Raw genomic sequence first — 26103 nt, 5'->3', positions numbered from 1 at the left:
GTACTTTGCTGGGTGGTGGATAGGGCCAGTTACTCTCCCTCTGCTAAATAAAGAGAATCACCATGTTAAAAGGTGCCTCTTTGCCAAGATAGCAGGGCTGACCATATTAGGCACTGGATCCTTTGCGAATTAAATTTTTTATGGTATCTTAAAATACAGATAATTTTCAACCTTTTAAAATTAACATTGCAGTCATTCAGCTATGGGGCTAATTGTTACTGGCAGGTTCTTTTCCTCATTCCATTCCTTATAAACAGGACTGTAATCTTTGTGGTCTGTGCAGAATAATGTGTGTTTGCTGTTAAGGGCAGACCAACATTTCCCATTCCTCATATTCTCCCCAGTTGCAAAGTATTCCAAAGAGAAGGGGTGGGGGTCAGGTCCCAGGGGTATGGGCATAAGACAAGCTCAGAGCACATAAGATATAGGCCTACCGTAATCGCTTGTTTCCAGTAAGATTGCTGTATTTTAAACTTTGACACCACATGCACAGCACAGCAGTTTTGAATGTAGCCAATCAGCTAATAAGGATGCTTTTCTGCTCAGTGCGGTGGAGAAATAAGTTGCAAAAATCAGTCAATAAGCCCTAGCACATTTTGCCCCTCTGTGATTTTATGAAAACTCTCATGAGGATAAATTATTCCTTTGGGTCATGGGGATAAGGGATTGCCTTCAGCTGGGTCACGAGAAAAGAAGTTTGAAAACTGCCACATTGATCATACTAGTCTTTTAATTTTTCAGCAGTTTCAAACTTTTATATGTGTGTTGTTGTTTTTTAACAAAACCAGAATCTGAAGAACATTGATAACTTGTTGCTTGGTTAAACCACTGAACAGCCTGTTTGCTGCCCAGTTGCTTGTCTGGTCAAATTTGGTCGGCAAAAATGGTGGCCAAATTTGCAGATGATACCAAACTCTTTTGGGTAGTGAAATTCAAAACTGATTGTAAGGTGTGCCAAAAGGATCTCTCCAAACTGGGGGAGTGTGCGACAAAATGGCAAATGTGGTTCAATGTTGGCAAGTGTAAAGTGATGCACGTTGGGACAACCCCGCCCCCCCCCCCCCCCGCCAACCAAGTATATGCTGATGGGATCTGAACTGTCAGTGACTGACCAGGAGCGGGATCTTGGGGTCGTGGTAGACAGCTCGTTGAAAGGGTTGACCCAATGTGCGGCAGCTGTGAAAAGGCCAATTCCATGCTAGGGATCATTAGGAAGGGGATTGAAAATAAAACTGCTAATATTATAATGCCATTATACAAAACTATGGTGCGGCCACACTTGGAGTACTGTGTACAATTCTGGTCACCACATCTAAAGAAGGACACTGCAGACCTGGAAAAGGTGCAGAAGAGGGCAACCAAGATGGTCAGAGGCCTAGAGTACCTTTCTTATGAGGCAAGGCTACAACACCTGGGCTATTTAGTTTAGAAAAAAGGCGACTACAGGGAGACATGATAGAGGTCTCTAAAATAATGCATGGTGTGGAGAAAGTGGATAGAGAGAAATTCTTCTTCTTCTCACATAACACTAGAACCAGGGGTCATCCCATGAAATTGATTGCTGAGAAATTTAGGACCAACAACCAGAAGTGCTTTTTCACACAACATATAATCAACTTGTGGAATTCTCTGCCACCAGATGTGGTGACAGCCAACAACCTGGATGGCTTTAAGAGGGGCTTGGAGGAGAGGTCTATCAATGGCTACTAGTCAGAGGACTATAGGGCACCTCCAGCCTCAAAGGCAGGATTTCTCTGAGTACCAGTTGCAGGGGAGTAACAGCAGGAGAGAGGGCATGCCCTCAACTCCTGCCTGTAGGCTTCCAGGGTCATCTGGTGGGCCACTATGTGAAACAGGATGCTGAACTAGATGGGCCTTGGGCCTGATCCAGCAGGGCTGTTCTTATGTTCTTAAGGATTTGATTCATAGTAGAGCATCTGCTTTGCATGCAGAAAATCCCAGGTTCACTCCCTGTTATTTCCAGGTAGGACTGGGAAAGACTTCTGCCTGAAACCTTGAAGAGCCACTGACAGTCAGTACAGATAGCACTGAACTAGATGGACCAAGGGACTGACACAGTTTAAGGCAGCTTCCCATGTTCCTATGACTGAGTTGGTGGAGAATTTGAAAGGTCACTTTTACTCCGTATTTATTGTAATATTTGGTGATTAGATGTTCTTCTGCATATGCACTGAATCAGACTATTTGAAAAAAGGGATGCGTGAGTGGGTGGGTGGAGAAATAGCAGCATTGCTATCCCGCACACCAAAGCTAATTACCCTATATCTGTTATGTACAGATGTGATACTGTGCTAAAAATGGACTTGAGGGAGTATCATGAAAAGGCTGAGATGCAGCTGTGCCTTGCTTTGGCCGACTATATGTGAAGGTCCTTGTATAGGGGTGTGTGTGTGTGTGTGTGTGTGTGTGTGTGCGCGCGCTGGCTGGTAAGAACAAGAAGGAGGCTCCTACTAGAAAAAGGAACTTTACACTTGTATTTCCTCAGAAGATAATAAACAGAATTGCACTTTTTTGTAACCATTCATTTGGAGTGATTTAAGCAGGATGAATTCTCAAGATTTTTCATTTGCTGCTGCTGCTTCTGCTGATGTTCTGTTTTCAAATGTGCTGATTTTATCGACAAATTATAACAATGTGTTTTATTTTGTGCTAATAATAAACTCCTGATCCTCACCTATGACTTTTGCAAAGCAGTTGACCTTCCAAGAAACACAGCAAGCTAGGAAAGAGTGATAAACAACTAGCACAGTACAATTAGGACAAAAAATTTCATCATGTGAGAGAATGGCATTAAGTAAACCATCCCATGGTAACAAGAGCTATTTGAAAATCCAGTAGCATCACTTACAGTACAGCAGGCAATTAGTTTTAATTAAGTTCAAATTCTGACACATGGTTTAAAAATCCTTCGTTTTCAGTGTCCAGCTAGACAAACAAAAATTAGATCATTTTGTACTGCCAAAAATGAAACAATGACAAACATTCTCACAATTCTGCTCACAACTTTATGGTAACTGTTAAACTGTCTTTGGAGGGGAGGAAGGGTCTTTCATTTGGATGTGTGGATTTCTTGAGTGAAATAGGCACCATGCTAAGATAATTATTCCTTCATGGAAAAAAACAAATCATCCTCTTCTCATTACATCCCTAGAAACACATACAGAGAGTGTATTGTTGGAGTCCTTTTTCTAGAATTTGAACTCTGAAGACATTATAACCATATATCAGCCAGTTTAGGATGGTGGTTCTCAATATGTGAGGTGGGTTTATGAGTATACTAGTGTATGGAAACTTTCCAGAGCAATGATCAAATAGGCCTTAAATCAGTGCAATGCAAGAAGCTGTTTGTCCTACCTAGGGGCATCACTGGGGCACAGGCCCTCAATGAATTGGTAAGAGTCCTGAATCCATAACCTCTTCCAGAAAGGAAGTGAGCAGCCTAGCGTCACCTAGCTCTCTGCTGCTTGCATCATAGGTGCTGTATTATAATATTAGAGACTTTAATATATATATATATATAACTAATCTTGGGGGAGGAGTATGATTGAGTTTATCAAAAGAGGGAGCTTTGGGCCCAGCCCCTAATATTTTAAGTACCTAACAATGCCCCTGAGAGAATGGTTTAATTTATTTTGCACTTATTTTTATTTCTCTAGTCTATGTGCTCATATGGCTCTATTTCTTCTTCTTCTTTTCTTTGATCTATGTAATTCCAGGCCTAGAAGAATCAGGGCACAAGACTGTGTGAATCACCACTGATTCTCTTCATGGGTCACCAATATCATGGTTCAGGGCAGGCCAGTTCACTTTGTCCCAATTTAAAGAGATTGCTTCAAATAGAGCTGAAGCTTTGACCCACCCTTTCACCACTCCCCTGCCTCTTATTTAGTATTTACAGGCCAAAATTAGGAGAGGCTTTCATTTATTTATTTTTTGCTCCTGGTGGTGAGGGAATAGAGGCTGCTGCAGCATGGATTCTGTTAGTTTATTTTTAAAACCTTATAGAATGTTTCCTCCCTGTAGTCCTGGGAAAGGCCCAGGATATGTTGTGAAATGTAGTATTTTCAGGGGCTGCTGAAATGGCACATCCCCAAGAGGGCAACCAAGATGATCAGGGGCTTCCTTATGAGGCAAGGCTACAACACCTGGGGCTTTTTAGTTTAGAAAAAAGACGACTGTGGGGAGACATGATAGAGATCTATAAAATCATGCATGGTGTGGAGAAAGTTGATAGAGAGATCCTTCTCCTTCTCTCATAACATTAGAACCAGGGGTCATCCCATGAAACTGATTGCAGGGGCGGAGCCACCATTGGGCAAACTGGTTCAAAGAACCTGGGCTGCGCCCAATCAGGGGCCACACCTCGCAGCCCCAACACCCCCCCCCCCGCGTCAGACATCAGATGCAGGGGTGCTGGTTTAGTTCCCGAGCGGGGACCATGTTCGCGGTGCGGCCAGGAGCAACTCTTCCCGGCCTTTTAAGGTGGCCCCTTCAGGAGTTAAATGGCCAGCATTGTGTTTGTGGTGCAGCTAGGAACAGCTCTTCCCTGCAGGGAAGAGTCACTCTTGGCTGTGCCGTGAATGTATTGCCAGCCTGACTAGCTCCTGAAGGGGCCATGAGGCCCCATCAGAAGTTAAATGGCCGGTGCTGCAAATGCAGCGCAGGCCTGCCTCCCAACTCCTGAAGGGAGCTGGTGGGCTCCATTCGGGAGCCAGACTACACACCCCTGTGTCTGACATCAGATGAGGGGGCGTGGCTAGCCCCCACGTCTGACATTAGACACAGGGCGTGGGATGAGCGGGGCCACCGCCGCAGCTGCACATGGGCCGCTGGCGGTCAGGCTTCGTGCCTTACTTATTGCCAAGAAATTTAGGATCGACAAAAGGAAGTACCTTTTCACACAACACATAATCAACCTATGGAATTCTCTGCCACAATCTGTGGTGACAGCCAGAAACCTGGATGGCTTCAAGAGGGGTTTAGGTTAATTCATGGAGGACAGATCTATCAATGGCTACTAGACTGAGGGCTATAGGCCACCTCCAGCCTCAGAGGCAGGCAAGGCTTTCCGCCGGTGGAGCCTCCACTTTCCTCTCCCCCCGCCGGCAGCTTGATCACAAACTCTCATGAGAGTTGCCACACATGGGATTAGTGACAGGTACACCTTAGAGAGAGATGTCTGTAGAGTACATACTGCTGTATGTACATGCCCATCTAAAGAAGTTTTAATTATGCACATATGTTAGACAGATACTGCTGCCCCATTATCTCTGCACATAATCATAGGAATGGAATGCCCCCCAAAGGGCATAGTATAACACTTCTGATCAAAGCAATCACTGATTAGTTTCTTTATCAGCAGCTTGGTATGCAGAAATAGGCAGATGAAACCTTTCACAACATGGAGATAAATATTGGCCCGGTTCAGATGATACTTCCTCCCCCAATCCTGAACTGGCCCACACAATTAAGAAGGGTGATGCACTGTGTGCACACCTGTCCTGGTAATTTTCCTGGGCATCGTGACATCCTCTTGGTGTGTTCCTTTATTGTGTGTGTGTGTGTGTGTGGCAGGGGGTGGGGTTCAAACAAGTATTGGGATTGTCTGTAGAGTGGTGATAAAGGAGTAAACCAGGAGGATGTCAGAACATCTGGGAAAGATGCCAGGACAGGTGTGCTCTAGGCATTACCTCTTTCTTAATCTCATGGGCTGGTTTTGTGGGGGGAAGGTATAGAGTACAGCAGGTCCTAACTTACGGTACTCCAGATGTTTCTGAACTACAGCTCCCATCATCTCCAGACATACTACATTGCAGCTGAGGATGATGGGAGTTGTAGTTAAGCAGCATCTTGAGTACCACAGGTTGGGAACCCCTAGTATAGTCTAAACCAGCCCATTATCACTTGCTTATTTCTGCAGATCCAGTTGCTGTAAAGGGCACAGCCCAGAAGCCAGTTGAAAATCCTGACATGTTTTGGACTTCTTACTCTATGGGGTATACCACATCTATTTTTAAGACTATTTCTGCCTGAAGTTGGATTTTACTGGCACTATAAAGAAAGATGTGTTGGGGGGGGTGGCTGATGCAGATGTGCCTCTTTGTGTAGCAGAGAACCGTTCACAGAACAAAATAGCACATAGAAACAATTTATTTAAACCACTTTTAGATGTTGGATTGACAACATTCAGGTTGCATGTTAGAGATGGACAGGAAATTCCTTTCAAAAATGCATTCTCACTGGAAAGCTTTCTCTTTTTATTGGGAAATATCCAAGGTGTTTAAAAAATAAAAAGTTGACTGACAAATTTCCATGCAACATCTGAAAATGCTCATTTAAAATTGGAAAGGATTAATGCTAAGTATGGAAACAGTGACAGGCAGGAAGAAAAGACACTTTCCAGAGCTAGCACTCTTATTTACACCTCTTTGGACTGCATGGGCTTGTTTCAATTGATACAAGTTAATTGGGTAGTTGGGGAAAACTCCTGAAGTGATTCAAGAAACTAGGTGAGGCATAGCAGATCTTTAGCCAAATACTTCATTCATTAACAGCCTTTCAGGGTCAATCAAAGAAAGACTCTAGAAGTAGAAGAGAACATCATTTAGTGAAATAGTTGCACCTGCTCAGAATGGTGATTGGACCTGAAGCATGGAACCACACACAGGTTTGCACTGAAACTCTAACACGCACACGCACACACACACATACACCATGCCTGGGAAGAAAACTGGTGTAAGCCAACCATCAACTTGGGGTTTAGGTGCCATACCAGCTGTCATGGTAAATTGGCCTGTAAACTCCTATCCACAAAGTCCTTGAAAGGGGCCCATCACAGAGGGACGGGACCCCACCTCCACCTCTACCCTGATAATGTCTTCTGCCCAGTGCCAAGTGCCCCAGCCAATTGTGACACTGGAAACAAACAAAAAAACAATAGTCTTAAACAGTAAGGAGATTCTCACAATCGAGCAAATGCGGGCTAAGGGAGCCTAGCCTGCTTTTGCCCAATCGTGTGCTGCCAAGGGAGCTGCGCAGTTCCCGGCAGCAAACCCTCCTAATTCCCCCTCCCCTTAGATGAGGTTAGTGGAACGAGCGCTCCGCTAACCCCATCTATTTGATCACAAGGAGACCCCCGCCAGGAGGCTGAAACAAGCCTCCCAGCCCTGGGGGTCTCTCCAGGATGCCTCACATGCTCGTGCGAAACTTCTGGGGGCCCCGCAGCCCCCGAACCCCGCAGCCCCCACTGGCTCCATGATGGAGCCAGCAGTCATGTGGGCAGCCGATCCGGCCACCCAGGGCTGTCTGAGGATCATCTGTGGAGAGAGCAGGCTAAGCCTGCTCTCTTCGCAAACCCTTTTAAGGCGGGTCTCACTGATCGTAAGTCTCGCCTCATAGTGTACTATGCAGGGCTATTTGCTACCAGGAAGGCAAAAGCAAGCACACAGACTAACCCAATCCCAAAGCTCTCAAAGGCCAGTCAAGGAACTAGATCAAATGTGTTCCCAGCCACATCAATCCAAAATTCATAGCAAAAGAACTGACTGACTGACCGACCAACCCCAAACTGAGAAGATTACTGGTTGGGTGGAAGAAAGACAAAATGAACACTGTACTCTCACCCTGAATCTGGCCCCTCAACATAGTGCAAGCATGGGCTGAAACGGAGAAATCTGACCAAATTGCACTGCCTCAGCCCACCAGTCTTGAATGAAATGGCTGGAGGATGGGGGTTTCTCAAATGGTGGTGGTGGTGCTAAGCAGAGGCGCACCTAGGTAATTTTGGAGCCTGGACCTAAAGGCCTTTGGAGGCCCTACCGCTGCAAGCTAAGCATCATTTTTTAACATGTAGGTTCTTGAGGGCACAAACCACATCATCCAGGACAAACTAAAGAGGGTCTCCAGGGTGTGTGGAGGTCCTGGACTTCGGCCCCGAAGTCCAGGGGTAACATTCCCTTTGGTGCTAAGCCATGGGTCAAGCAGAGGCATACTGTAGGGATGTGCACAGACTGGTCCAGAGGCCATTGTAGAGGCCTCCAAACTGGTTTGAACATGGTGCAGTTTGACAGTTTGGCATGGGGGGGTTCTTTAAGGGCAGGGGGTGCACTTACCCCTCCCGCCACTTTCCCCCCACTGGCGATCCTTTTTTAAAGCAGTTTTTTGTGGGGAGAAGCATACCTCCCTGCTGCCCCTGCCCCCATTTTCGGCCGTAAGTGGCCAGAAGTACTGTGCACACATACACGCAAGTCGAGCGGGCAGGTGCACATCATGCATGGGTGGGCACACATCAGGCAGGTGCATGTGACGTGCGCACACGTGCACTGTAATTCCGGCCACTTCCAGCCAAAAACAGGGGCAGGGGCAGCAGGGAGGTACGCTGCTGCCCCCCAAACTGCTTTTTAAAAGGAGAGCCGGTGGGGGGGGAGTGGCGGGAGGGGTAAGTGCATCCCTGCCCTTAAAGAACCACCGCCCGGTGCCAAACTGCTGAGGTGCGGTTCTGTGCACACTACTGGCATACTGTTCCTCTTTGCCACACAGATTAGGGTGTGCTATTTGATGGTGGCAAACTTTGCTTGAAACTGCAAACTCCATTCAATGAGGTGCATCACACGATTACTGTGAAGTGCCTCAATGAGGTCTGTGGGGAGAGTGGGCTTAGCCTGCTCTCCATCATAGTGGTCATGTGGGTGACCGATCTGGCTGCCCAGGGCTCCAATCATAGAGCTGGTGGGGACTGCGGGGATCCGGGAACTGGGAAGTGTATGGGGTATTCTGGGGGGGGGGACCCTTGAGCCTGGGAGGTTGCTTTGCAGCCTCCCAATCATGGGTCTACTCATGTGTCACTGCGTGCTGTGGTGACACATGAGCAATAACATGAGGTTAATGGAGTTAATCTCATTTAAGGGGAAGGGGAATTAGGCGGGCTAGCCATCTGGGAACCACCAGGCTCACCCGCGAGCCTGGTGGTTCCCACGATTGGTAGAAAGTGGGGCAGGCTCCCTTAGCCTGCTTTCTACTGATCGTGGGAATAGCTTCATTGTGTTACAAATGAATTCTAATCAGCTCCTGTTTGAGAGTACGGGTGTTTCTGGTGATGTATCACAGAAAGTCATGGTTTGTAACTGATGGTTGCTAGAAAGGCATGCTAGGAAGTATTGCAGCTGCTGAGATGCTGAAGCAATGCTGAAGCTGATGAGGGCTTGTTGGAGCCACTGGCAAACGACTATGTGTCCAAAGTTCTAATAAGAAAACACTGCCATTGCTGCAAATGAGAAGAGCTGGTCTTGTGAGAGCCAGCATGACTTGTTCCCTTTGCTAAGAAGGGACTACCCTGGTTTGTATTGGGATGGATGACTACGAGCTGGGTCTCACAATCAGTGAGACCCGGTTTAGAATGGTGAGTGGGGAGAGAGCCCTGAGTGGCCGGATCAGCCGCTCACACGATTGCCAGCTCTGCAACAGAGCTGGCGGGGGCTGGGGAGCTCGGGGTCTGCGCAGCCCCCAGAAGCCCCCGAGCACGCACGGCATACTGGGGAGACCCCCGGAGCCGGGAGGTGGCTTTTCGCCTCCCCTCTGGGGGTCTACTCATGAGTAGCCATGCCACGGAGCCACACTGCAGCTACTCAAGATCAGGAAGCCCAGGTTTGCGGAGTACTCGCTCCGCAAACCTGGGCTTCGGGGAGGGCTACTAAAGCGTGCTAGCCACTCTTAAGCCACCAGGCTTGCCTGCGAGCCCGGTGGTTTACGCAATCAGGCAAAATCAGGCTAGGGTCCCCTAGCCAGATTTTGCCTGATCGTGAGAATAGCCCCAATATGTAATCACTGTAAGATATTACCCTTAGGAGGATAGGGCCATAGCTTAGTGGCTGAGCATCAGTTTACATGCAGAGGATTCACTCTCTGGCATCTCCAAGTAGGGCTGGGAGAGACTCCTTGCCTGAAACCTTGGAGAACCAGTCAGTGTAGACCATACTGAACTAGATGGACCAATGGTCTGACTGATACAAGGCAGCTTCCTTTACCTGACCAGTTGAGTGAGCACTTTACTAGCCCAGTGACTGGCAAGATAAATGTATTGAGTCTATAGAGCTAAGGCCTGCTGAACCTATAGGCCTGCTGAACCTAGATAGTCCATTTGAAAGATGCTACACTGGCAGTGATAGACAGGTGCAGGCAGAACCTAGTTAAGGTGAGTAAACCTTATTGATATGGTTATTTTATCTGATAAAAGCTTGCTTTGATTTTTACTGAAGAGTTGTAACTTACTCACATTGCTGGTAGTGAACTGTACTAGGTGCATCTGAACTAGGGTTGCCAACTCTCCTGGACCGGACTGGGCGGAAGTTTCCAGGAATCAGCACCACTCTCCAAGTGAATACTGAAAGCAGTCTTGGAGATTTTAATGTGAATAACATGAGAGAAAAAATTGCCTGGGGTGGGGGCAGGGCTCCAGAAATGGTTTCAGTCAAGAATAGTCAGTCTTAAATCTGAACTGACACTTTATCCTTCAGAAGGCATTGTGTGTATGATGGACATTATGGGATATGGAACTTCTTGGCAAACTACATAGCTGTGCATGCAAATATGCATTGTGCACCTGTACTTTGCAATTCGGGAGAGTTTTAGAAATAATGATGGTGATTATTACACAGTACATCTCAAACAGTGGAGTTCACTGGTCCTGGGAACAGCAAAAATGTTCCAGCTTTTTGACAAAAACATAAAAACTCTGACACTCTATATATGCTGTCCAAGTTGCAAATTGACTACAGTGTTAGAAATCAGTTTCCAGACCAATGTAATTTAAATCTGTATTTACCTTTCCGTAATTATGATAGCATTGCAAAGTACTTGGCATGTTCCAAAAGCTAACCCTTTGAGTGCTGAAAGTGTGACTTTAAGACATCTGAAATAAATATGTGTCTCTCGTCATGTAATGTATGTCTTTTAGCTACACATCAGTGCTCCCTGCTCTTTGTACATGTGGTGGCAAACATATATTTGCTGCCATGTAATGAGTGAAGCTACATCAAAAGCAAAAGGCTGACTAAATTAAATAGGAAGAGAACCAGTGATTGACTATTAAATATAACTGGCTGAATGGTATTTCTAGAATAAAGAACACTTTAAAGAGAGACATTATTCATTAGGTGAATTATTCAGCAGTGCCATTCATCCTGCTTGCTTTCTTCTGACAGAATTCCAATTGAAGTTAACGTGCACTGTCTGAATAAAATATGTAGGAATGGGAAGTATTCCCAGTGAAGTTAATGTGAACATTCGGCAAGTTAGAGCTATAATTTGGCTTGAACTCCTCAGTGTAATAGAGCCAACCTAGATCTTGTGTGCAGATGCTTATTAACTGTTCTGCAATACTTGAACAAAACAGAAACCAAACAAACATCGGGAGGTCAGAAGTGTGAGTACCAGAAGTCTGAGTACCAGTTGCAGGAGAGTAATAGCAGGAGAGAGAACATGCCCTCAACTCTTGCCTGTGGCTTCCAGTGGCATCTGGTGGACCACTGTGTGAAACAGGATGCTGGACTAGATGGGCCTTGGGCCTGATCCAGCAAGGCTGTTCTTATGTTCTTAAGGGATGGGTTTCCTCTATGTTTTCACTGCTAGCCTTTTTCTGTCCAGAACTAGCAACCCCCACACAAAACGTATGGATACATATAACTCCTCTAAGGAGCCGAGCAATTTGGAGTGGAACATTGAGCCCCTGGTGGCGCATGAGCCCCTGGTGGCACAGTGGTAAAACTGCTGCCCTGTAACCAGAAGGTTACAAGTTTGATCCTGACCAGGGGCTCAAGGTTGACTCAACCTTCCATCCTTCCGAGGTCAGTAAAATGAGTACCCAGAATGTTGGGGAAAATATGCTAAATCATTGTAAACCGCTTAGAGAGCTCTGGCAATAAAGCGGTATATAAATGTAAGTGCTATTGCTATTGCTATTGCTATTGACTGACTGACAGATTGATTGATTGAGCTGGTCATGTAGTAATAAGCATGAATTGTCCCCTTTGCTAAGCAGGGTCCACCCTGGTTTGCATTTGAATGGGAGACTACTTGTGAGCACTGCAAAATATTCCCCTTAGGGGATGGGGCCACTCAGGGAAGAGCATCTGCATGCTTGCATGCAGAAGGTTCCAAGTTTCCACCCTAGCATCTCCAAGATAGGCCTGAGAGAGATTCCTGCCAGAAACCTTGGAGAAGCCGCTGCCAGTCTGTGTAGGCTGTACTGAGCTAGATGGACCAATGGTCTGACTCAGTATATTGCTGCTTGCTATGTTCCTGCTTCCTAAGACTGTTTTAGAGAGAGAGAGAGAATCCAAAGAATGTTGACATGCAACTGTGTGTAATATCTTGCTTGGCCCCTTAGTGCCTAAAGAAATTCTAAGTTAGATTCAGTCAGTGCCCCCCATCCCTCACCCAGTTGGTTTATTTTCTTTTTTCTTGCATTCATTAAAAAACAATAATTGCCTTGATAAAGATCAAGCAACTGGTATGCTGTGATTATGACTGGTAATCATAGGCTCCAATGGTCCCTATTTCCCAGAGACCATCTCTATTTTCTGGAATCTGTCCCCAGTAAATCACTGTCCCTATTTTTGCCTCTTGTGGATTCCTTGTTTAGTGTTTTCCACATGACCTGTTAGAGTTGCCATTCTTTAGAATTCAGCTCTCTCCCCAGAGCCTCTAGCCATTAAATCTCCAAGTGGGCAGATGGATGCATTGTGTCTTGTACACCTGCAAGTAATTGGGTGCTAAGGTGCTATGTAGTGCACAGAATACAAGGGGTAGAATTCCGTTATTAGCAATGTATAAAGCGGGTGAAGGGTTTGAGCAGTTATTCTTGGTACGAGAATTGGTTGTCAAGAATATCCTAACTGAATCTGCAACATGCTTCTCATCTGCTCTAGTAATCTGGAATAACATGCTCTGTGTGCACCTCATTGCCTGCTTTCAATTTCTGGCATGCTTGCTGTCAGTACTGCTCCTCCTCCTATTATATACTGCTTTTCAACAGAAGTTTCCAATAACTAATAGATAAGACGGTTCCCTGTCCCCAAAGGGCTTACAGTCGAAAAAGAAACATAACAAGGTAGACACCAGCAACAGCCACTGGAGGGATGTTGTGCTGGGGTTGGATAGGGCCAGTTACTTGCCTCCTGCTTAATATAAGAACTGTCTGCCATGCCGTCTAGGTTGCTTGGCTATGCCCCCAGCACAATCACAGGCATGTCCCTGTTCTTACTGGTGAAATATTGGAGGGCATGGGTTATGTTAATAATTGTCATAACATTTCTCTGGGCTTCCCAGTCAGCCTTTTATATCTTAGTGGGTATAAAGCCCATTGTTAGTTCTGCAAACACTTACATGTCTGAGTTCAAAAACCTAACCACATCAAACAAACATGAATACTTCATTGCTTAGGGTTGCCATTCCTCCGGGATTAGCCTGGAGTCTCTAGGAATCGGCATCCATCTCTCCATGTGACTATTGAAAGCAATCCTGGAGATCTATATTATAGAAAAGATTGAAACAGTGGGTGGGGAAAATCTCCAGGAAAACTACTTCAGTCAGAGTTGGCAACCCTAAGAGATGTTCATAAATCTATGCAGCATTTGAAGATGCCCATAAATCTATACAGTGTTTAAAGGCTTGCATCTTAACAGAGTGGAGCATGAAACAAAGATTCACATTAGTATTTAAAGTATTGTTGCAAGCCTCTCCCTACCGCGCAGAAAGTGACAGGATATAAATAAATTTCAAACGGTTCTTATACTTCCCTTTTTGCCAGAACATTAATTAAAAATTCTATTACATATATTTAATTTCTTGAACTTTCCTAGAAGTGTAAAGTAAAGTATGCTGTAGAGTCAGTGTTGACTCCCGGCAACCACAGAACCCTGTAGTCTTTGGTAGAATACAGGAGGGGTTTACCATTGCCATCTCCCATGCAGAGTGAGATGATGCCTTTCAGCATCATCCTGTATCACTGCTGCCTGATATACTGTAGGTGTTTCCCATAGTCTGGGAAACATACCAGTGGGAATTCGAACTAGCAACCTCTGGCTTGCTAATCAAGTCATTTCCCCACTGCGCCATTAGCAGAGGTGCATCTAGGTAATTTTGGAGCCTGGACCTAAAGGCTTTTGGAGCCCCCCCCCCCCCCCTTCGCAAATTAAGCATCATTTTCTACACAGTTTCTTGAGGGCACAATCCACACCACCCAGGACAGACTAAAGAGGAATTGGAGGCACCCCAGAGGGTGTGGAGGCCCTTGGACTTCAGCCCCGAAGTCCAGGGGAAAGAGCACCTCTGGCAATTAGGTGTAATCTATCCAAAATGACTTTGCCCGCTCAATGGCAGGTCTCACCTACTAGTTTAAAATAAATAAAATGTAACTCTGTCTTACTGCAAATAAACAGTGCAGTAGAGGGCAAGGGAAACAAGTGAGCTACTTTCAGTGGACCTGTCATTGCCTACCCTATCCTGCCCCAATTGCATTTTTAGATCTCAAAGGGACAGGGAATAAGGAGGCAACAGTGAACAGCAGTCCATCTTCTGCCTAACTCATCTAAGTGCAATGATGCACTGTCCTTCATTTTTGCAATGTATGCATCCAAATATCAACTCTCCTACAACCTGAAGAGGTATTTCCCTTTTGCGTACCACAAAGACATAGGGTGGCTTTATACAATCACACTTTAGTACAAAGTAAGTATGAGGAAACTGGAGGTTCGTGCTGCATTCACGCTCCTAGTGGGCCTGTCATCCAAACCCACTGATGTGCCTTTTTGCTGACTTCTGCCTGAGATTCTACTGAGAATCTCTGCCCAATTTGACACCTAGATTTGAAGTTGGGTGGAAATTCTTGGTAGAGTCTCAGGCAAGTCAGTAACTGGGTGCATCAACAGGTTGAAACAACACACCTGCCAGAAGCGCATACGCTGTGGGAATCTCCAGTTCCCTTGAATTTACTTTGTACTTAGTCACAGATGATTGTGTGATGCTGCCATACATCTCTTAGGTCTCACAGATGCTCTTTCCAATACATTTTCTTTCAATATGGATATATATAGATATAGATGAATAAACCATCTTTAGGGCAATTAAATGGAAACAGAGGGTGACAAGGCATCATGGGTTGTGATCTTGGCTTTAGTGCATACTTGCATGAATGTCAATCGATCATGTGAAAAATCGTGCTATGGATGCAAATCCTGCTATGGATGCATCCTTTGGATGTTCAACTGACTAGGAAAAGAAACACCAATCTGACCAGTTTATTGGCCTCCCACCTAGTTTCCAAAAATAAGAACAGCACCATTTTCAGTTAGAGTGTAAGCTTGACCTGTGCACCAAGATAAGCACCCAAGGTTCTTAAGTTCCAGAACCAGCTCATCTTCACCAGAGACTGACAAGTTATTGTGTGTGCTTCTTCTATAGCTGTGCCCATGAGATCTGCTGAGTCCAAACTGACTGGGTTGGCAGTGGCAGAGCAACAACTCAACTTAGTGAGGGGGATTCCTCTCAGACCCATTCCCCTGTGCATGCACCCCACAGGCCCAGCCCACTACTGCCAGCTTTAGTCACAGTGCTATAATTTTCACCCCTGCTGGAATCTACCCACTGACTTCTTAGACCCACCCCTGGTCCCACCACAGCATTGGAATCTTGAAATCAAAAATTGACAATCATATACTCACTGCAGTGGTTTGGTGGAACAACCACCAGTGCAGCCCTATTGCTGCAGGGGTTGCACCTAATCAGTACCATTTAGGAATTTACAATTACTACTGAAAGCCAGATACCTCATTTTAGGTGTTATTTTATAAACGGCAGAGTTAAGAAAGTGGTGTGTGTGTGTGAATGCAGAATTCCAAATCCCATATCTTGGTAGCTTTTTTCCTTTGTTTACGTGAAATGGTACTTGCTGTCTTTCTTGTAGACAGATAATCTGGCTCAGCAATGTAGTGAAATGCAACGTAGTTGCGTTTAACACCCCTGAACTAGAGGTTATGTGTTCATATAAAGGAGCATCTACTTGTTTTAGAAGAATAAAGCATGGCAGGAGACCTGGTTTTGTGGTAGCAAGCATGCATTGTCCCCTTTGATAAGCAGGGTCCACCTTGATTGCATTTGAATGGGAGACTACGTCTGAGCACGGTGAAATATTCCTCTTAGGGGATGGGGCCGCTCTGGGAAGAGCATATGAATGCTTGCATGCAGAAGGTTCCAAGCTCCCTCTCTGGCATCTCTAAGATAGGACACACAGAGAGAGACTCCTACATGCAACGTTGGAGAAGCCGCTGCCAATCTTTGTAGATGAGCCTAAGCTAGATGGACCAAATGATCTGACTTGGTATAAGGCAGCTTCCTATGTTCCTAACAAATCATATAAAATATATAATATGTAGTCTTTAAATGCAAGCACAATCTATTGTCTCTAATGTGGTGCTTTTTTATAAACAAGTTAAAAAAATGAACATACTCTCTTCTCTTCCTCAGTTTTCTTTTTTTTATGAGTAAAAAAAAAGGAAACTAAATGTTTTTTAAAGTACTGTACTTAAAATACTTTTGAATATGTTCACTGCTAACCTTTCAGTATCAGATGCAGATAGTTTGACTACAGTTTGAAATTATTCCCTGTACCATTCGTTACTAGTTATGGGGATTTTCAAAGGTAAAATTGGCTACAGGTGGGCTTTTTATTGTTCTTTGACTGCAGCAGGAACAAATTGAATCTTGAGCATTTCTTAAATCTGGTCTAATGGCTGATGAAATCAACAAAGCCAAGGTTTTTAGAGATCACAAGTATGGATAATTATGTAAAATAAGAGTCTCTGTTGTACCGTTGCTTTCACTTCTTCAGAAATCAAAGCACTTTCAGCAAGTGCGAAACACGTTTTATATTGCAGCTTTGCTGTTCTTCTTCCTTTTCCTCAAGCGCCTTTACTTCTTTCCCACTCCTATCCAGGAACACCACTTCCCTGAAGCCTGCTGCGATCAAAAGCACAAGAGTAAGGTTGTGCTTGAGGAAGGCCTATCTGGCAAGCTCCCAGAGGTCCATGAGAGGTCCTAGTGCATGCTCACAATGCCCTCTGTTGGCTCCAGGACTGTATAATCAATTCTTGATGGAAAAGGAGAAGATATATATTGAACAACTCTTAGGGAGCTCTTCCTGTACACTTAATGTGGTAACACTATGCTGCATTTAAATATTTGCTAGTGTTGAAACAGCTGGTTTCAAGAACCCAATTCTTAGGGCTGGTTCAGATGAACCTAGATCCCTACAATAAGCAAGCATAATAACACTGGGGCCACAGTGAGAACACACCCACCCTGACATCACTGGGGGATGTACTGTCGCGCTCTCAGCACATCCTTTAGTAATATGTGTGGGATGTTCATCCAAATTGCCCCTCTACATGTGCTCCAAAACCCTGTGTAAACTGGAGCAAGGCACTCCCACTGCAGTTAGGAGTCCCTTGAACTACAAAGTCTTCTTCGTCCCTGCCTTGTCCCATTCCAAGCTGCACAGTTACCCTGAAGTGTAGCCCTAATCATGTTGTCTGTCTATCAAATACAAACACAGAGGATTAATAGAAAGGCATTTTTGGCAACCTCCCCCATCAGCTGTAGAAATGTTCTACAGAAGACAAGCTAAAGACTGAGTAGGAGTTTCTTCTGAAGGCAATGTAATGATTTCTTTCTTTGGATAAGCACTTAAGAGAGAGATGAAAAGATGGGTGGGATTTTATTTATGTAGTAAGGTGCCTTTGCACCCCCAGGCCCCCAATGAAGACAGGACACACTTAGCTGGAGTAAATAAGGGCCACATTTTATTATCGTACAGAGGTAACAACACTTGCAACGGGGTCCCAATTAACTAGAGTGCGGGTACTCCTTTCGCGTGGTGGCCCTTCCTAGTGAAGGGCACCCCACACCAGGAGGAAGGACCGGGTCCTGATTTGGTCAGGCGCCAAGTCCTGACCTCCTCTCACCACAGGGCTCCACCCCAGGGGCGTAGCAAGGTTGGAGTGCGCCCAGAGACAAGATTTTAAAATGCCCCCCCCCATCTGAAGCTCAGCTCATGAAGTAAAGAAATCTTAAATGAGGCTGAACAGTGGTCATTTTGTAAATTGTGGACGATGCAAGTCATTTAATGGTACTAGAGAAAGACATGCTGTTCTGGTAGCTCCAGGTCTTAACACTCACATCAATTTCGGAGGATGAATACAACTGAAGGAAGCCCGGGCGGGTGTGCGCTGGGGGAGTCAGTCATGTGACTTGCCTCTGGGGGGGCCCCAAGGCAGTGGGCCCCCATACAACTGTCTCCCCTTGCCCTATTATAGTTACACCCCTGCTCCACCCCGCTAAGGGATGTGTGGGTGGTCCGACACCCTCCCAACCCAAGCCGTCAAAGCTCTGAGCCGGTGAGCTGCACCCACCCCCTGAGTGGGGGCCATTCCCAACCTTATGGGCTGTCGAAGCCCTGAAAGGCTGTTCCTTGACCCCCCCCTCACCCAACTGGCCCTCCAGCCAAACACCGATCCCTGAATCTACCTACCCAACACCCACACTCTCCTGCCACAGAAGTGGGGCAAACCTCTGTTTAGCCCCGCTTTCCCCACCCCGCTAGTACCTCTTGGAGACCACGTTGCAAGTCCTGGAGGAACACCTCGTTCCCCTGGTTGGAGAGATGCACTCTGTCCCCTCTATACAGGGTCGCATCCTGCTTTCGTTTGTCAGGGTGCTGTATTACTGTCCCCCCAAGGCAGTGAATGCTCTCCCAATCACCTTATTTACTTTCTTATGTGCCCTATTGAAGCACAAGGGCCCCCCTTGGCCCCTCCAACATGTCCTTGGGAGGAGGTTGGACCAGATCAACCTCATCTCAGGCCATGGGGCTGCCAGGCCCCAAAAATCCTTGATTGCCTGCAGATTCAGGGCCCTGCCTTGCAACAAACCCAAGTCGTTGCCTCCCAGGTGAACACCCAAGATGTGTGGTGCCCCCTTTGCGATGATGTACTTATCTAGAAGTGGAAGTAGAAAGTTCCACAGCATTCCTCGGCACCCCATCCACTCCACTTCCGCCACTTCTGCCAAGCCCAACTGGGTACCCAAGCTAATCTGCCGAGCTCGCCGACTAGCCCAAAACACATAGCTGTGCCCAAAGATGAGTATCTGCAAAGGGAAAGGAGGCGCCCAACCATCTGCAAGACAAAATTGGGTGTTATTTCTGCGGGCCATCACTTCGGCAGCGGGCGAATGTAGTGGCTACATGTGGACAAATGCCATCTCCCTAAGTCCCAGATGCGGTTTTCGGGCAGCCCCACTGCAGCCGCAGAAGATGCCGTCCCTATCCGAAAGGAGTCGGTGCCATAAACCCGTGGGTCTAGACCTGCTCTCCTCAAAGCCTCCTTAACCAGCACCCAGAACTGGAAGTGTGTCAAGGGCGTAGCGTCCACATGACAGAACAACTGGCCTTCTCCCTTCCCACGTACCACCATGAAATCCTACATGGTCCGCACCGGGCAAAGGCCCTCATCAGACCCCTCTGCCAGGGTGATGGTGACTCCCTTGCCCTTCTGGTTGGTCTTACCCACCTCAGGCGCAACACCACTTGTCCCTCTCCACCCCGGCCCATGAGGTGGCTGCCAGGCTAACTCGTTCCCCCGGCCCCCTCTCCTGATTGGCCAGGCCCTGGCCATGTGGAGGGGGCCAAGATGGCGCTGCCGTGCCTGCCTCTTCAGGCCGGGTGCACAACCACGCACCCCGACCCACCGCTCGGGCGCGGAGGCGGGAAGCGGCATTCAGTTTGTGACTATAGCCCTTTTTGCATGTTATGTTTAATGCATGTACAATCTGTGTTCAGTATATACAAATACACTACAGAACACATGATGTTCAACCCCTGCACAGTAGTTCATTACTATCTATACCCTGCATTTGAGGGAGTCTGTAGGCAGGTTCACTATTTAAAGGAACACATGTACATTCATCCATAAAAAAGCACTTACATGTGTACAGAAAACTGTATGCATGTACAGCATAATGTCTAGATAGGGCTTATATCTTTAGCCTATGTGATAGCTCAGTGCACTGGATTGCCTTCACCCTCCTTGGATAAATCCCAAACAGAATCCCTGTTGGTTTATATTTAAGACTTCATTTTCTAAAATATTGTTAGAGCTTAGGGAATATTTAGGATTAGAAATGAAAATAATGATGAAGCCATTTATTCTGACATGTCAAGAATGCAAATCATAATACTTCATCGAATTGCAGATAATTTGACCACAATAGATATGCTACTGATGGTGTTAATTGCTATGAACAGAGATCACCCAATCATGTGCTTTAGTGGTGTATCATTTTTCACATAGGATTGCATTTTAGAACTAAAGACCTGACAACCTCACAGTATTACCAGTAAGGAAATAGATCCCATGGCCATCAGGACTTAATTACGATATTTCCGTTGGTGGGAAAAGACAATAGATGTGCTACAAGGTTTACATGAGTGAGAGGAACCAATACTACAGATATTCCTTTTGCCACAGGTGGTAGTTATTCATTTAAAACAATGGATAAATGTGTGTTAATAATACAACCATTTTACACAGTTGACCTTTTGCCAGAAGATGTATTGGTTGACATGTAATGTGCAGATGCAGCTTTAAGGTAAGGCAGATGCTTTGGGCGTCAGACAGACAGATTTGCCTCATTGATCACTGGGAAGTATTCCTGATAACCCCATTAAAATGAATGGGGACCACTGTTGTATCCTATCCAGTTATCTTTTGCAGTTTGCTTGTTTGGACATTTGTCCCAAGGTAGATCTGGTAGAGAGTGTGGGGGAGGACCCAAAAAGAAAAAGGGAAGAAAAGTAGGAGGAGAAAATGGAGTTGTTGCTGAATAAACCTTTAGTTCGGCGGTACTAGAAGGATGCTTCGGGAAGGTGCCCTGTGATTAAAGATTATTCCCCTGCCAGAATGGTGAAGTGGAGACCACAGAACATCTGATGCTGAAGTGCAGATTTTATACTGAATTAAGGGGAAAGCTTCTCACCCCACTGCTAACTCATGATAACTCTAATTGCCCTTCTGATGGGGACAAGGTCCTTTTTCTGCTTACTGCCAAGTCAGAGTACGCTTACAGGAGGGTAGCAAATTTCTTTTCATAGCAAGCAAGATTCGGTTTAGAGTGATTGAGGCACAAGATGCTGGGTTGTGCACTCAGATTAACTGTTTTTATTTGAATGTTTTATATATATTATCTATTTTATTGTTGTTGTTGTTGTTGTTTCCCTTCTTTTTCTTGTATTTATGCTGGCCTTGGGCCGAAATAAACAAATACATACAAAAAAACCCTTTAGTTAAATCCACAAGATTTCTTTGTGTGTATGAGGGAAGCAACTATAAAACAACCACTCACTCAGGACTATGTATTAATAATTTGTGGGGAAGGGATACTATTTGGATGTGGTGGCTCAGGCACCCAAATGTCTTGTGCTTATGCGGCAAATGATTTCTCAGTGCTGTGCCCACTTTCCTGCTCAGAGGTTCTTATATAATACTGATGACAATGGGAGCTTTTCTTCCCTGGGGGAAACAGCAGCTATGCAGGTGGGAAGAATGCTGTGTATGAGGCCATGAGGAAATGTTAATGGTTCTTTCCCCTCTCCCTACACCATAGTCCAGATCTAGACTGGAGGCCCTGGCAGTTTTGTCAATGTACATGGAACCACAGTAAGAGAGATAGGGAAGCAGACAGGTGATTAATATATAGGGATAGCGGGGGAGTAGGTTGAATGAAGTTACAGTTACCAAGAAGTGACTCAACCCAGCTGCAGGGAGAGAGTGTAGGAGGGCAACTAAGTGGGAGCAGCTACTCTAGATTGTTCAATGAAAGCCATTTTATTCCTGCCTGGCCCTTAACTAATTACAAACCCATCATGAAACAGCTGCTGCTTATTCAGCACAAATGCACCCACCAATCCCACACTTGTCCTAACACACATCTTGACCCTAAGGAAAGCATTGCAGAAATGAGCAAGTGGTGAGCTGTCACTGGGGGGAGGGCAGGTCTCTTGCCAAGAGTGGGGTCTATTGTAGGACACTTGATTCAGGGGTCATCAATTGAAAATCAGGAGTCATCCTTGAGTGTCTTGACACTCAAATCTCTCTAGTAAAGGTATGGAAACCTTCAGGCGGAGAGGTCATACTGTGATGAGCCTGTTTTCAACAGCAGCTCCTTAGCAAGTATAGTGTATGTACTGGCTACATAAGAAGAGCAAACTTGCTTTAGCAGAGTCTTGATTTCTGCTTCTCGGCTCTGATCTGCCTCCAGGAGGCTGTCAGTTTTGGGATGACTTCATCTAGATATCCAGTTTTCTTCAAGTTGAGGCTTTGGATCAAGAAATTGCAGTCAAGTCCTTTGGATGTTAGAGTCACCTTGGAAGTGTTTTATAATGAAATCCCAGAATATGCTCACCATGTGGCTTCCTCATGCCCAGCAGAACAAGCCATACAGCCACACTTATTCACTGCTTATCAGCAGTAGTAACCCAAAGCATATTTGCATTTATACAAGGTTTTCTATCACAGCTGTGTTAACAGAGGCACAATTTGTGTAAAACACCCATTTTACTCAGTAAACCAGTTTGTGCATGACACAATTTGTGAACCCAGTTTCCAGACCAAAGCTCATTTAGTTTGCACTAAAAAATACACCAGACCTTCACTACTGCATAGCAGCGAGCTGAAATTGAGCCCTGGAAAGTGGTTCTGCTTTCCTAGCTATGAAAAGTGACCTGGTCATCACGTGTCCTCTTCCCCTTGATTGATCTCAATTGATAGTTTTAAATTAGGGAGTCTTAACTTTGGATCCCCAGATGTTGGACTACAACTCCCATCATCCTTAGCCACAATGGGGATGATGTGTGGTGTAGTGCAACAATATCTGGGGACCCAAAGTTAAGACTCCCTAGTTATAGTGTGTGTGGAGTGGTTTGGGTGGTTATAGCCTTCTTATTAACTGTAGCACATGGAATACCCGTGTCTGGAAGATGTGCAAGTTAGAATGGGGAATGTGTTATTTATCAGCAATACTTCTGATTCTAAACAATCCTACCTGCATCTCCATCACTGTTTGACTCTCCCATAACCATCCCTACTACTAACTATGACTCTCTGACCTTTCCCCTGCTCTAGTAGAAAACCTTCTAAGCAGGGAGCCCTTCGTTTCTGTGCTTTGTACAGCGCCAAGCACTCTCTTGGCACTATATCATTACAAAAATAGCAGTAGTTTAAATTCCATGTCTCCTCTTCCCAAATGAGTCCTGGCACCACTGATCACTATTACAGAAGCAGAACCCTGGCTCAGACTAAGCTGTTCATATAATTAGTATACATTAGGGTTGTTATATTTTTGTTCTGGCCAGACTGCCTCCCATGCTTTAACAGCTCCATGACTTGCAGAATTCATCAGGTGAAAATGGAAGCTTTCCCCATTATTACATGTCCTTATTGGGAAAACCACTTCTAGAGGGGTAGCTAGGCTAGACTATTGTTGCAGAAACAAGAAATTATATTGTGGCCCCTTAAAGACTAACACATTTATTGTAGCATAGGTTTTCATAACTTAGTTACACTTCCACAATGCATCTGATGAAATGGTCAATAATCCAGCAAAGCCTCTGCTTATGCTATGTTTGTTGGAGATGAACTTCCAGTGCATCGACCTTTTGCACCAACTGTCCTAATGACCACTAGGGGCATTGGGAGTAGAGACAGTGAGTCAGGGTCTCCCTATCTGTCCCTACTCTATGACCCCTGAACTGACTCTGCAGCACTTCCTGTGCTGAGCCACAATCCTTCCTTTCCTCCTAGAGAGCAGATGGAAACATCTCTCTCACTCCTTACCTATCCACTATGTAGTCCTTTAGATTAGAGATAGGTCTTTCCTATCTAAGTGTATTTAACCAATACATATTTAGTGTTTAGTCATACAAGGATCTCCATGTGTTTTCTTTAAATAGCTGCAATATCCAAACCACCCTCTGCTACCTACTCTGTAACTGGAGTGTGTGCTCATTCCTTAGTGCTCTGCTGTTTTACCTATTGTGGGTAAAAATCAACAACCTCTAACTATGTTGCAATGCAATAAAGGCTTTAAGCCTACCGCAAAGGTCTTTGTTGCTTCTACAGTATCTCTCATGCAGTTTTTGTATTTTTAAAAACGGATGATCCTGGTCAGAAAAAAGGCAACCCTAATTATACAGCACTGTATATGTGGACATATTATAAATGCCGCTGAGTTTAGAATTCTGAAATGTGATTTCATGCATGCAAGCAAACATTTATTCTCTTCAGGGCTGAATTCATCATGGCTACTATTACTCAGTTTTATTACTCTTTTATCATTCTATTACTCCGTTTGTTTAGGACTGATAGTTGGTTTTTAAACAACCTTTTCTTTTGCGGACTGCCCTACAGTTATAAGCTGGTGAAACTTTTCGTGGCATGGCTGGAGATAAACGAGATCACCTGTACAGTCCCATCAGCTGTTAAAGAAGAGTGGGGAGTTAGGAAAAGGAAAAGGAAAAAGAATTGGCACCTGCAGTAATCGCGTGTGTTTAGTTTAGACCTGCACCTAACCGGGCCAGAGTATAAAACCCCCGATTCCTTTGGCAAGCTCCCCAGAATAATCTGACGCGGGCGCTTCCGTCCATTGGCGAACAAACAGCCTTCTTCTCGCGCCTGCCAAGGTGTCAGGCGAGCCACACAGCAGGGGATGCCCCACAGTCCTTGGGAAGTTCCCGCGGCACCCACTGCACGCCCCCTGGGTAATAGCAGACTTGGCCTGCGCGACGGTTCTACACGGTATCTGCAGTGTCAGTGCAGCTTAAAAGGAGGCTCCCTCTCAAGAGGGGTGGCTTCTTCTTCTTCTTCTTTTTTTAAAGTCTAATTATAGCGCAAGCCAATGAGCAGATCGGCTGTTCCCCTCACAGACCCTGCTGTGTAGTGCAAGGAGGGCTGGGCGGTAGGACCCCAACCACCTCCCGCGTTTGTGGGAGTCAGCATAGCCTAGAAGACGAGGAGGAGGGAATGCAAGGCGCGTTTCGGGCATCAGAGTTTTCCTAGCGGAGGGTCTCGGACTTCGAACGTTCCGTGGTTCGGGCGGAAATAAAGCCCAGTTTTAGGGTCGCAACGTTCCAAGGTTCGAACGTTGCTGCTCTCAAGGTTCCGACGCGCCAGCCCAGCGCACGTCTCTAAAGCGGAGCTGGTCGCTTTCCTCCTCCTCCTCCTCCTCGGTTCCTTCTTCCCACCCCCACCCCCTGCCGCTGCTGCTCCCCCCAAGTTTGCCCAGAGCAAGTTCGCTCTCACAGCTCGCTTGGTGCCACCCATTGCAGCCCACCACTCCTCCTCCTCCTCCTCCTCCACCAGCACCAGCACCACCACCTCCGCCTGCTTTCTGGGGACGTGCTGGGCGTCCCTTGGCTTATCTCTGTCCCTGGTGGGGAATGTGGACATGGCCGGTGACAGGAGCCCTGGGGTCCTCTTGTGCCGGCGACGCTTCGGGCTCCTGCTGCTAGCGACAGCGGCTGCCGGACTATTCAGCGGGGTGTCTGGAATCAAGAATCCCAGCTGCCACGAAGTGAGGACTGCGTTTCAGATCCGACAGATCGGTCCCCTCAAGCTGGTTCCCGATGTTCCCACAGCCGGTTAGTACTCTTAACATCTTCTCTCCCCCCCCCCCCCCGCCACCTCCGCAGTTTTAATGAGGAGTCTGGAGCCCTCCCTGCGTGGGACGTACTAAGCCCCCTACTCCACTTGGGTATCTGGATAAGGTCAACTGATCGCAAGCTTGACAGAACAGGGAGACGCAAAGAGGAAGACTGGGGGTGAGGGAGCTGGGCTGTGCAGGGGACTCCGCGTGAGTTGCAATGGATGCGGAGCGAGCGAGGCAACTTCAGCATTCCGGGAGCCAGAGAGGATCGCCTTGGCTTCGAGCTCTGCGTGAACTTGCTCTCCTCACTTTTGGCATAGTCAGTCCTGCTCGCTC

The 26103-nt window shown here is 46.1% G+C and overlaps 1 protein-coding gene and 1 non-coding gene across 3 annotated transcripts in view; both read left to right on the top strand.

The window, feature by feature from the left end:
- Nucleotides 1-222: 222 nt before the first annotated feature.
- On the top strand, nucleotides 223-464 carry LOC128352712 (small nucleolar RNA U85). Its single transcript, XR_008320606.1, has one exon. It is a non-coding gene; the product is annotated as a small nucleolar RNA U85 (small nucleolar RNA).
- Nucleotides 465-24930: 24466 nt separating this feature from the next.
- Nucleotides 24931-26103, top strand: part of LOC128350372 (glypican-5-like) — a 710193-nt gene continuing 709020 nt past the window's right edge. For both annotated transcript variants that reach the window (XM_053308595.1, XM_053308592.1), the window contains exon 1: nucleotides 24931-25762. In XM_053308595.1, the coding sequence (XP_053164570.1) occupies nucleotides 25570-25762 (193 nt within the window). In that variant the 5' untranslated portion in view covers nucleotides 24931-25569. The remainder of the gene's footprint in view (nucleotides 25763-26103) is intronic.

Source organism: Hemicordylus capensis, chromosome 3 (genome assembly GCF_027244095.1).
Source record: "Hemicordylus capensis ecotype Gifberg chromosome 3, rHemCap1.1.pri, whole genome shotgun sequence".
In the NCBI taxonomy this organism is placed as follows: Eukaryota; Metazoa; Chordata; class Lepidosauria; order Squamata; family Cordylidae; genus Hemicordylus; species Hemicordylus capensis.
The sequence above is the reverse complement of the archived record's forward strand: the minus strand, read 5'-3'. Positions and strand labels throughout refer to the sequence as shown.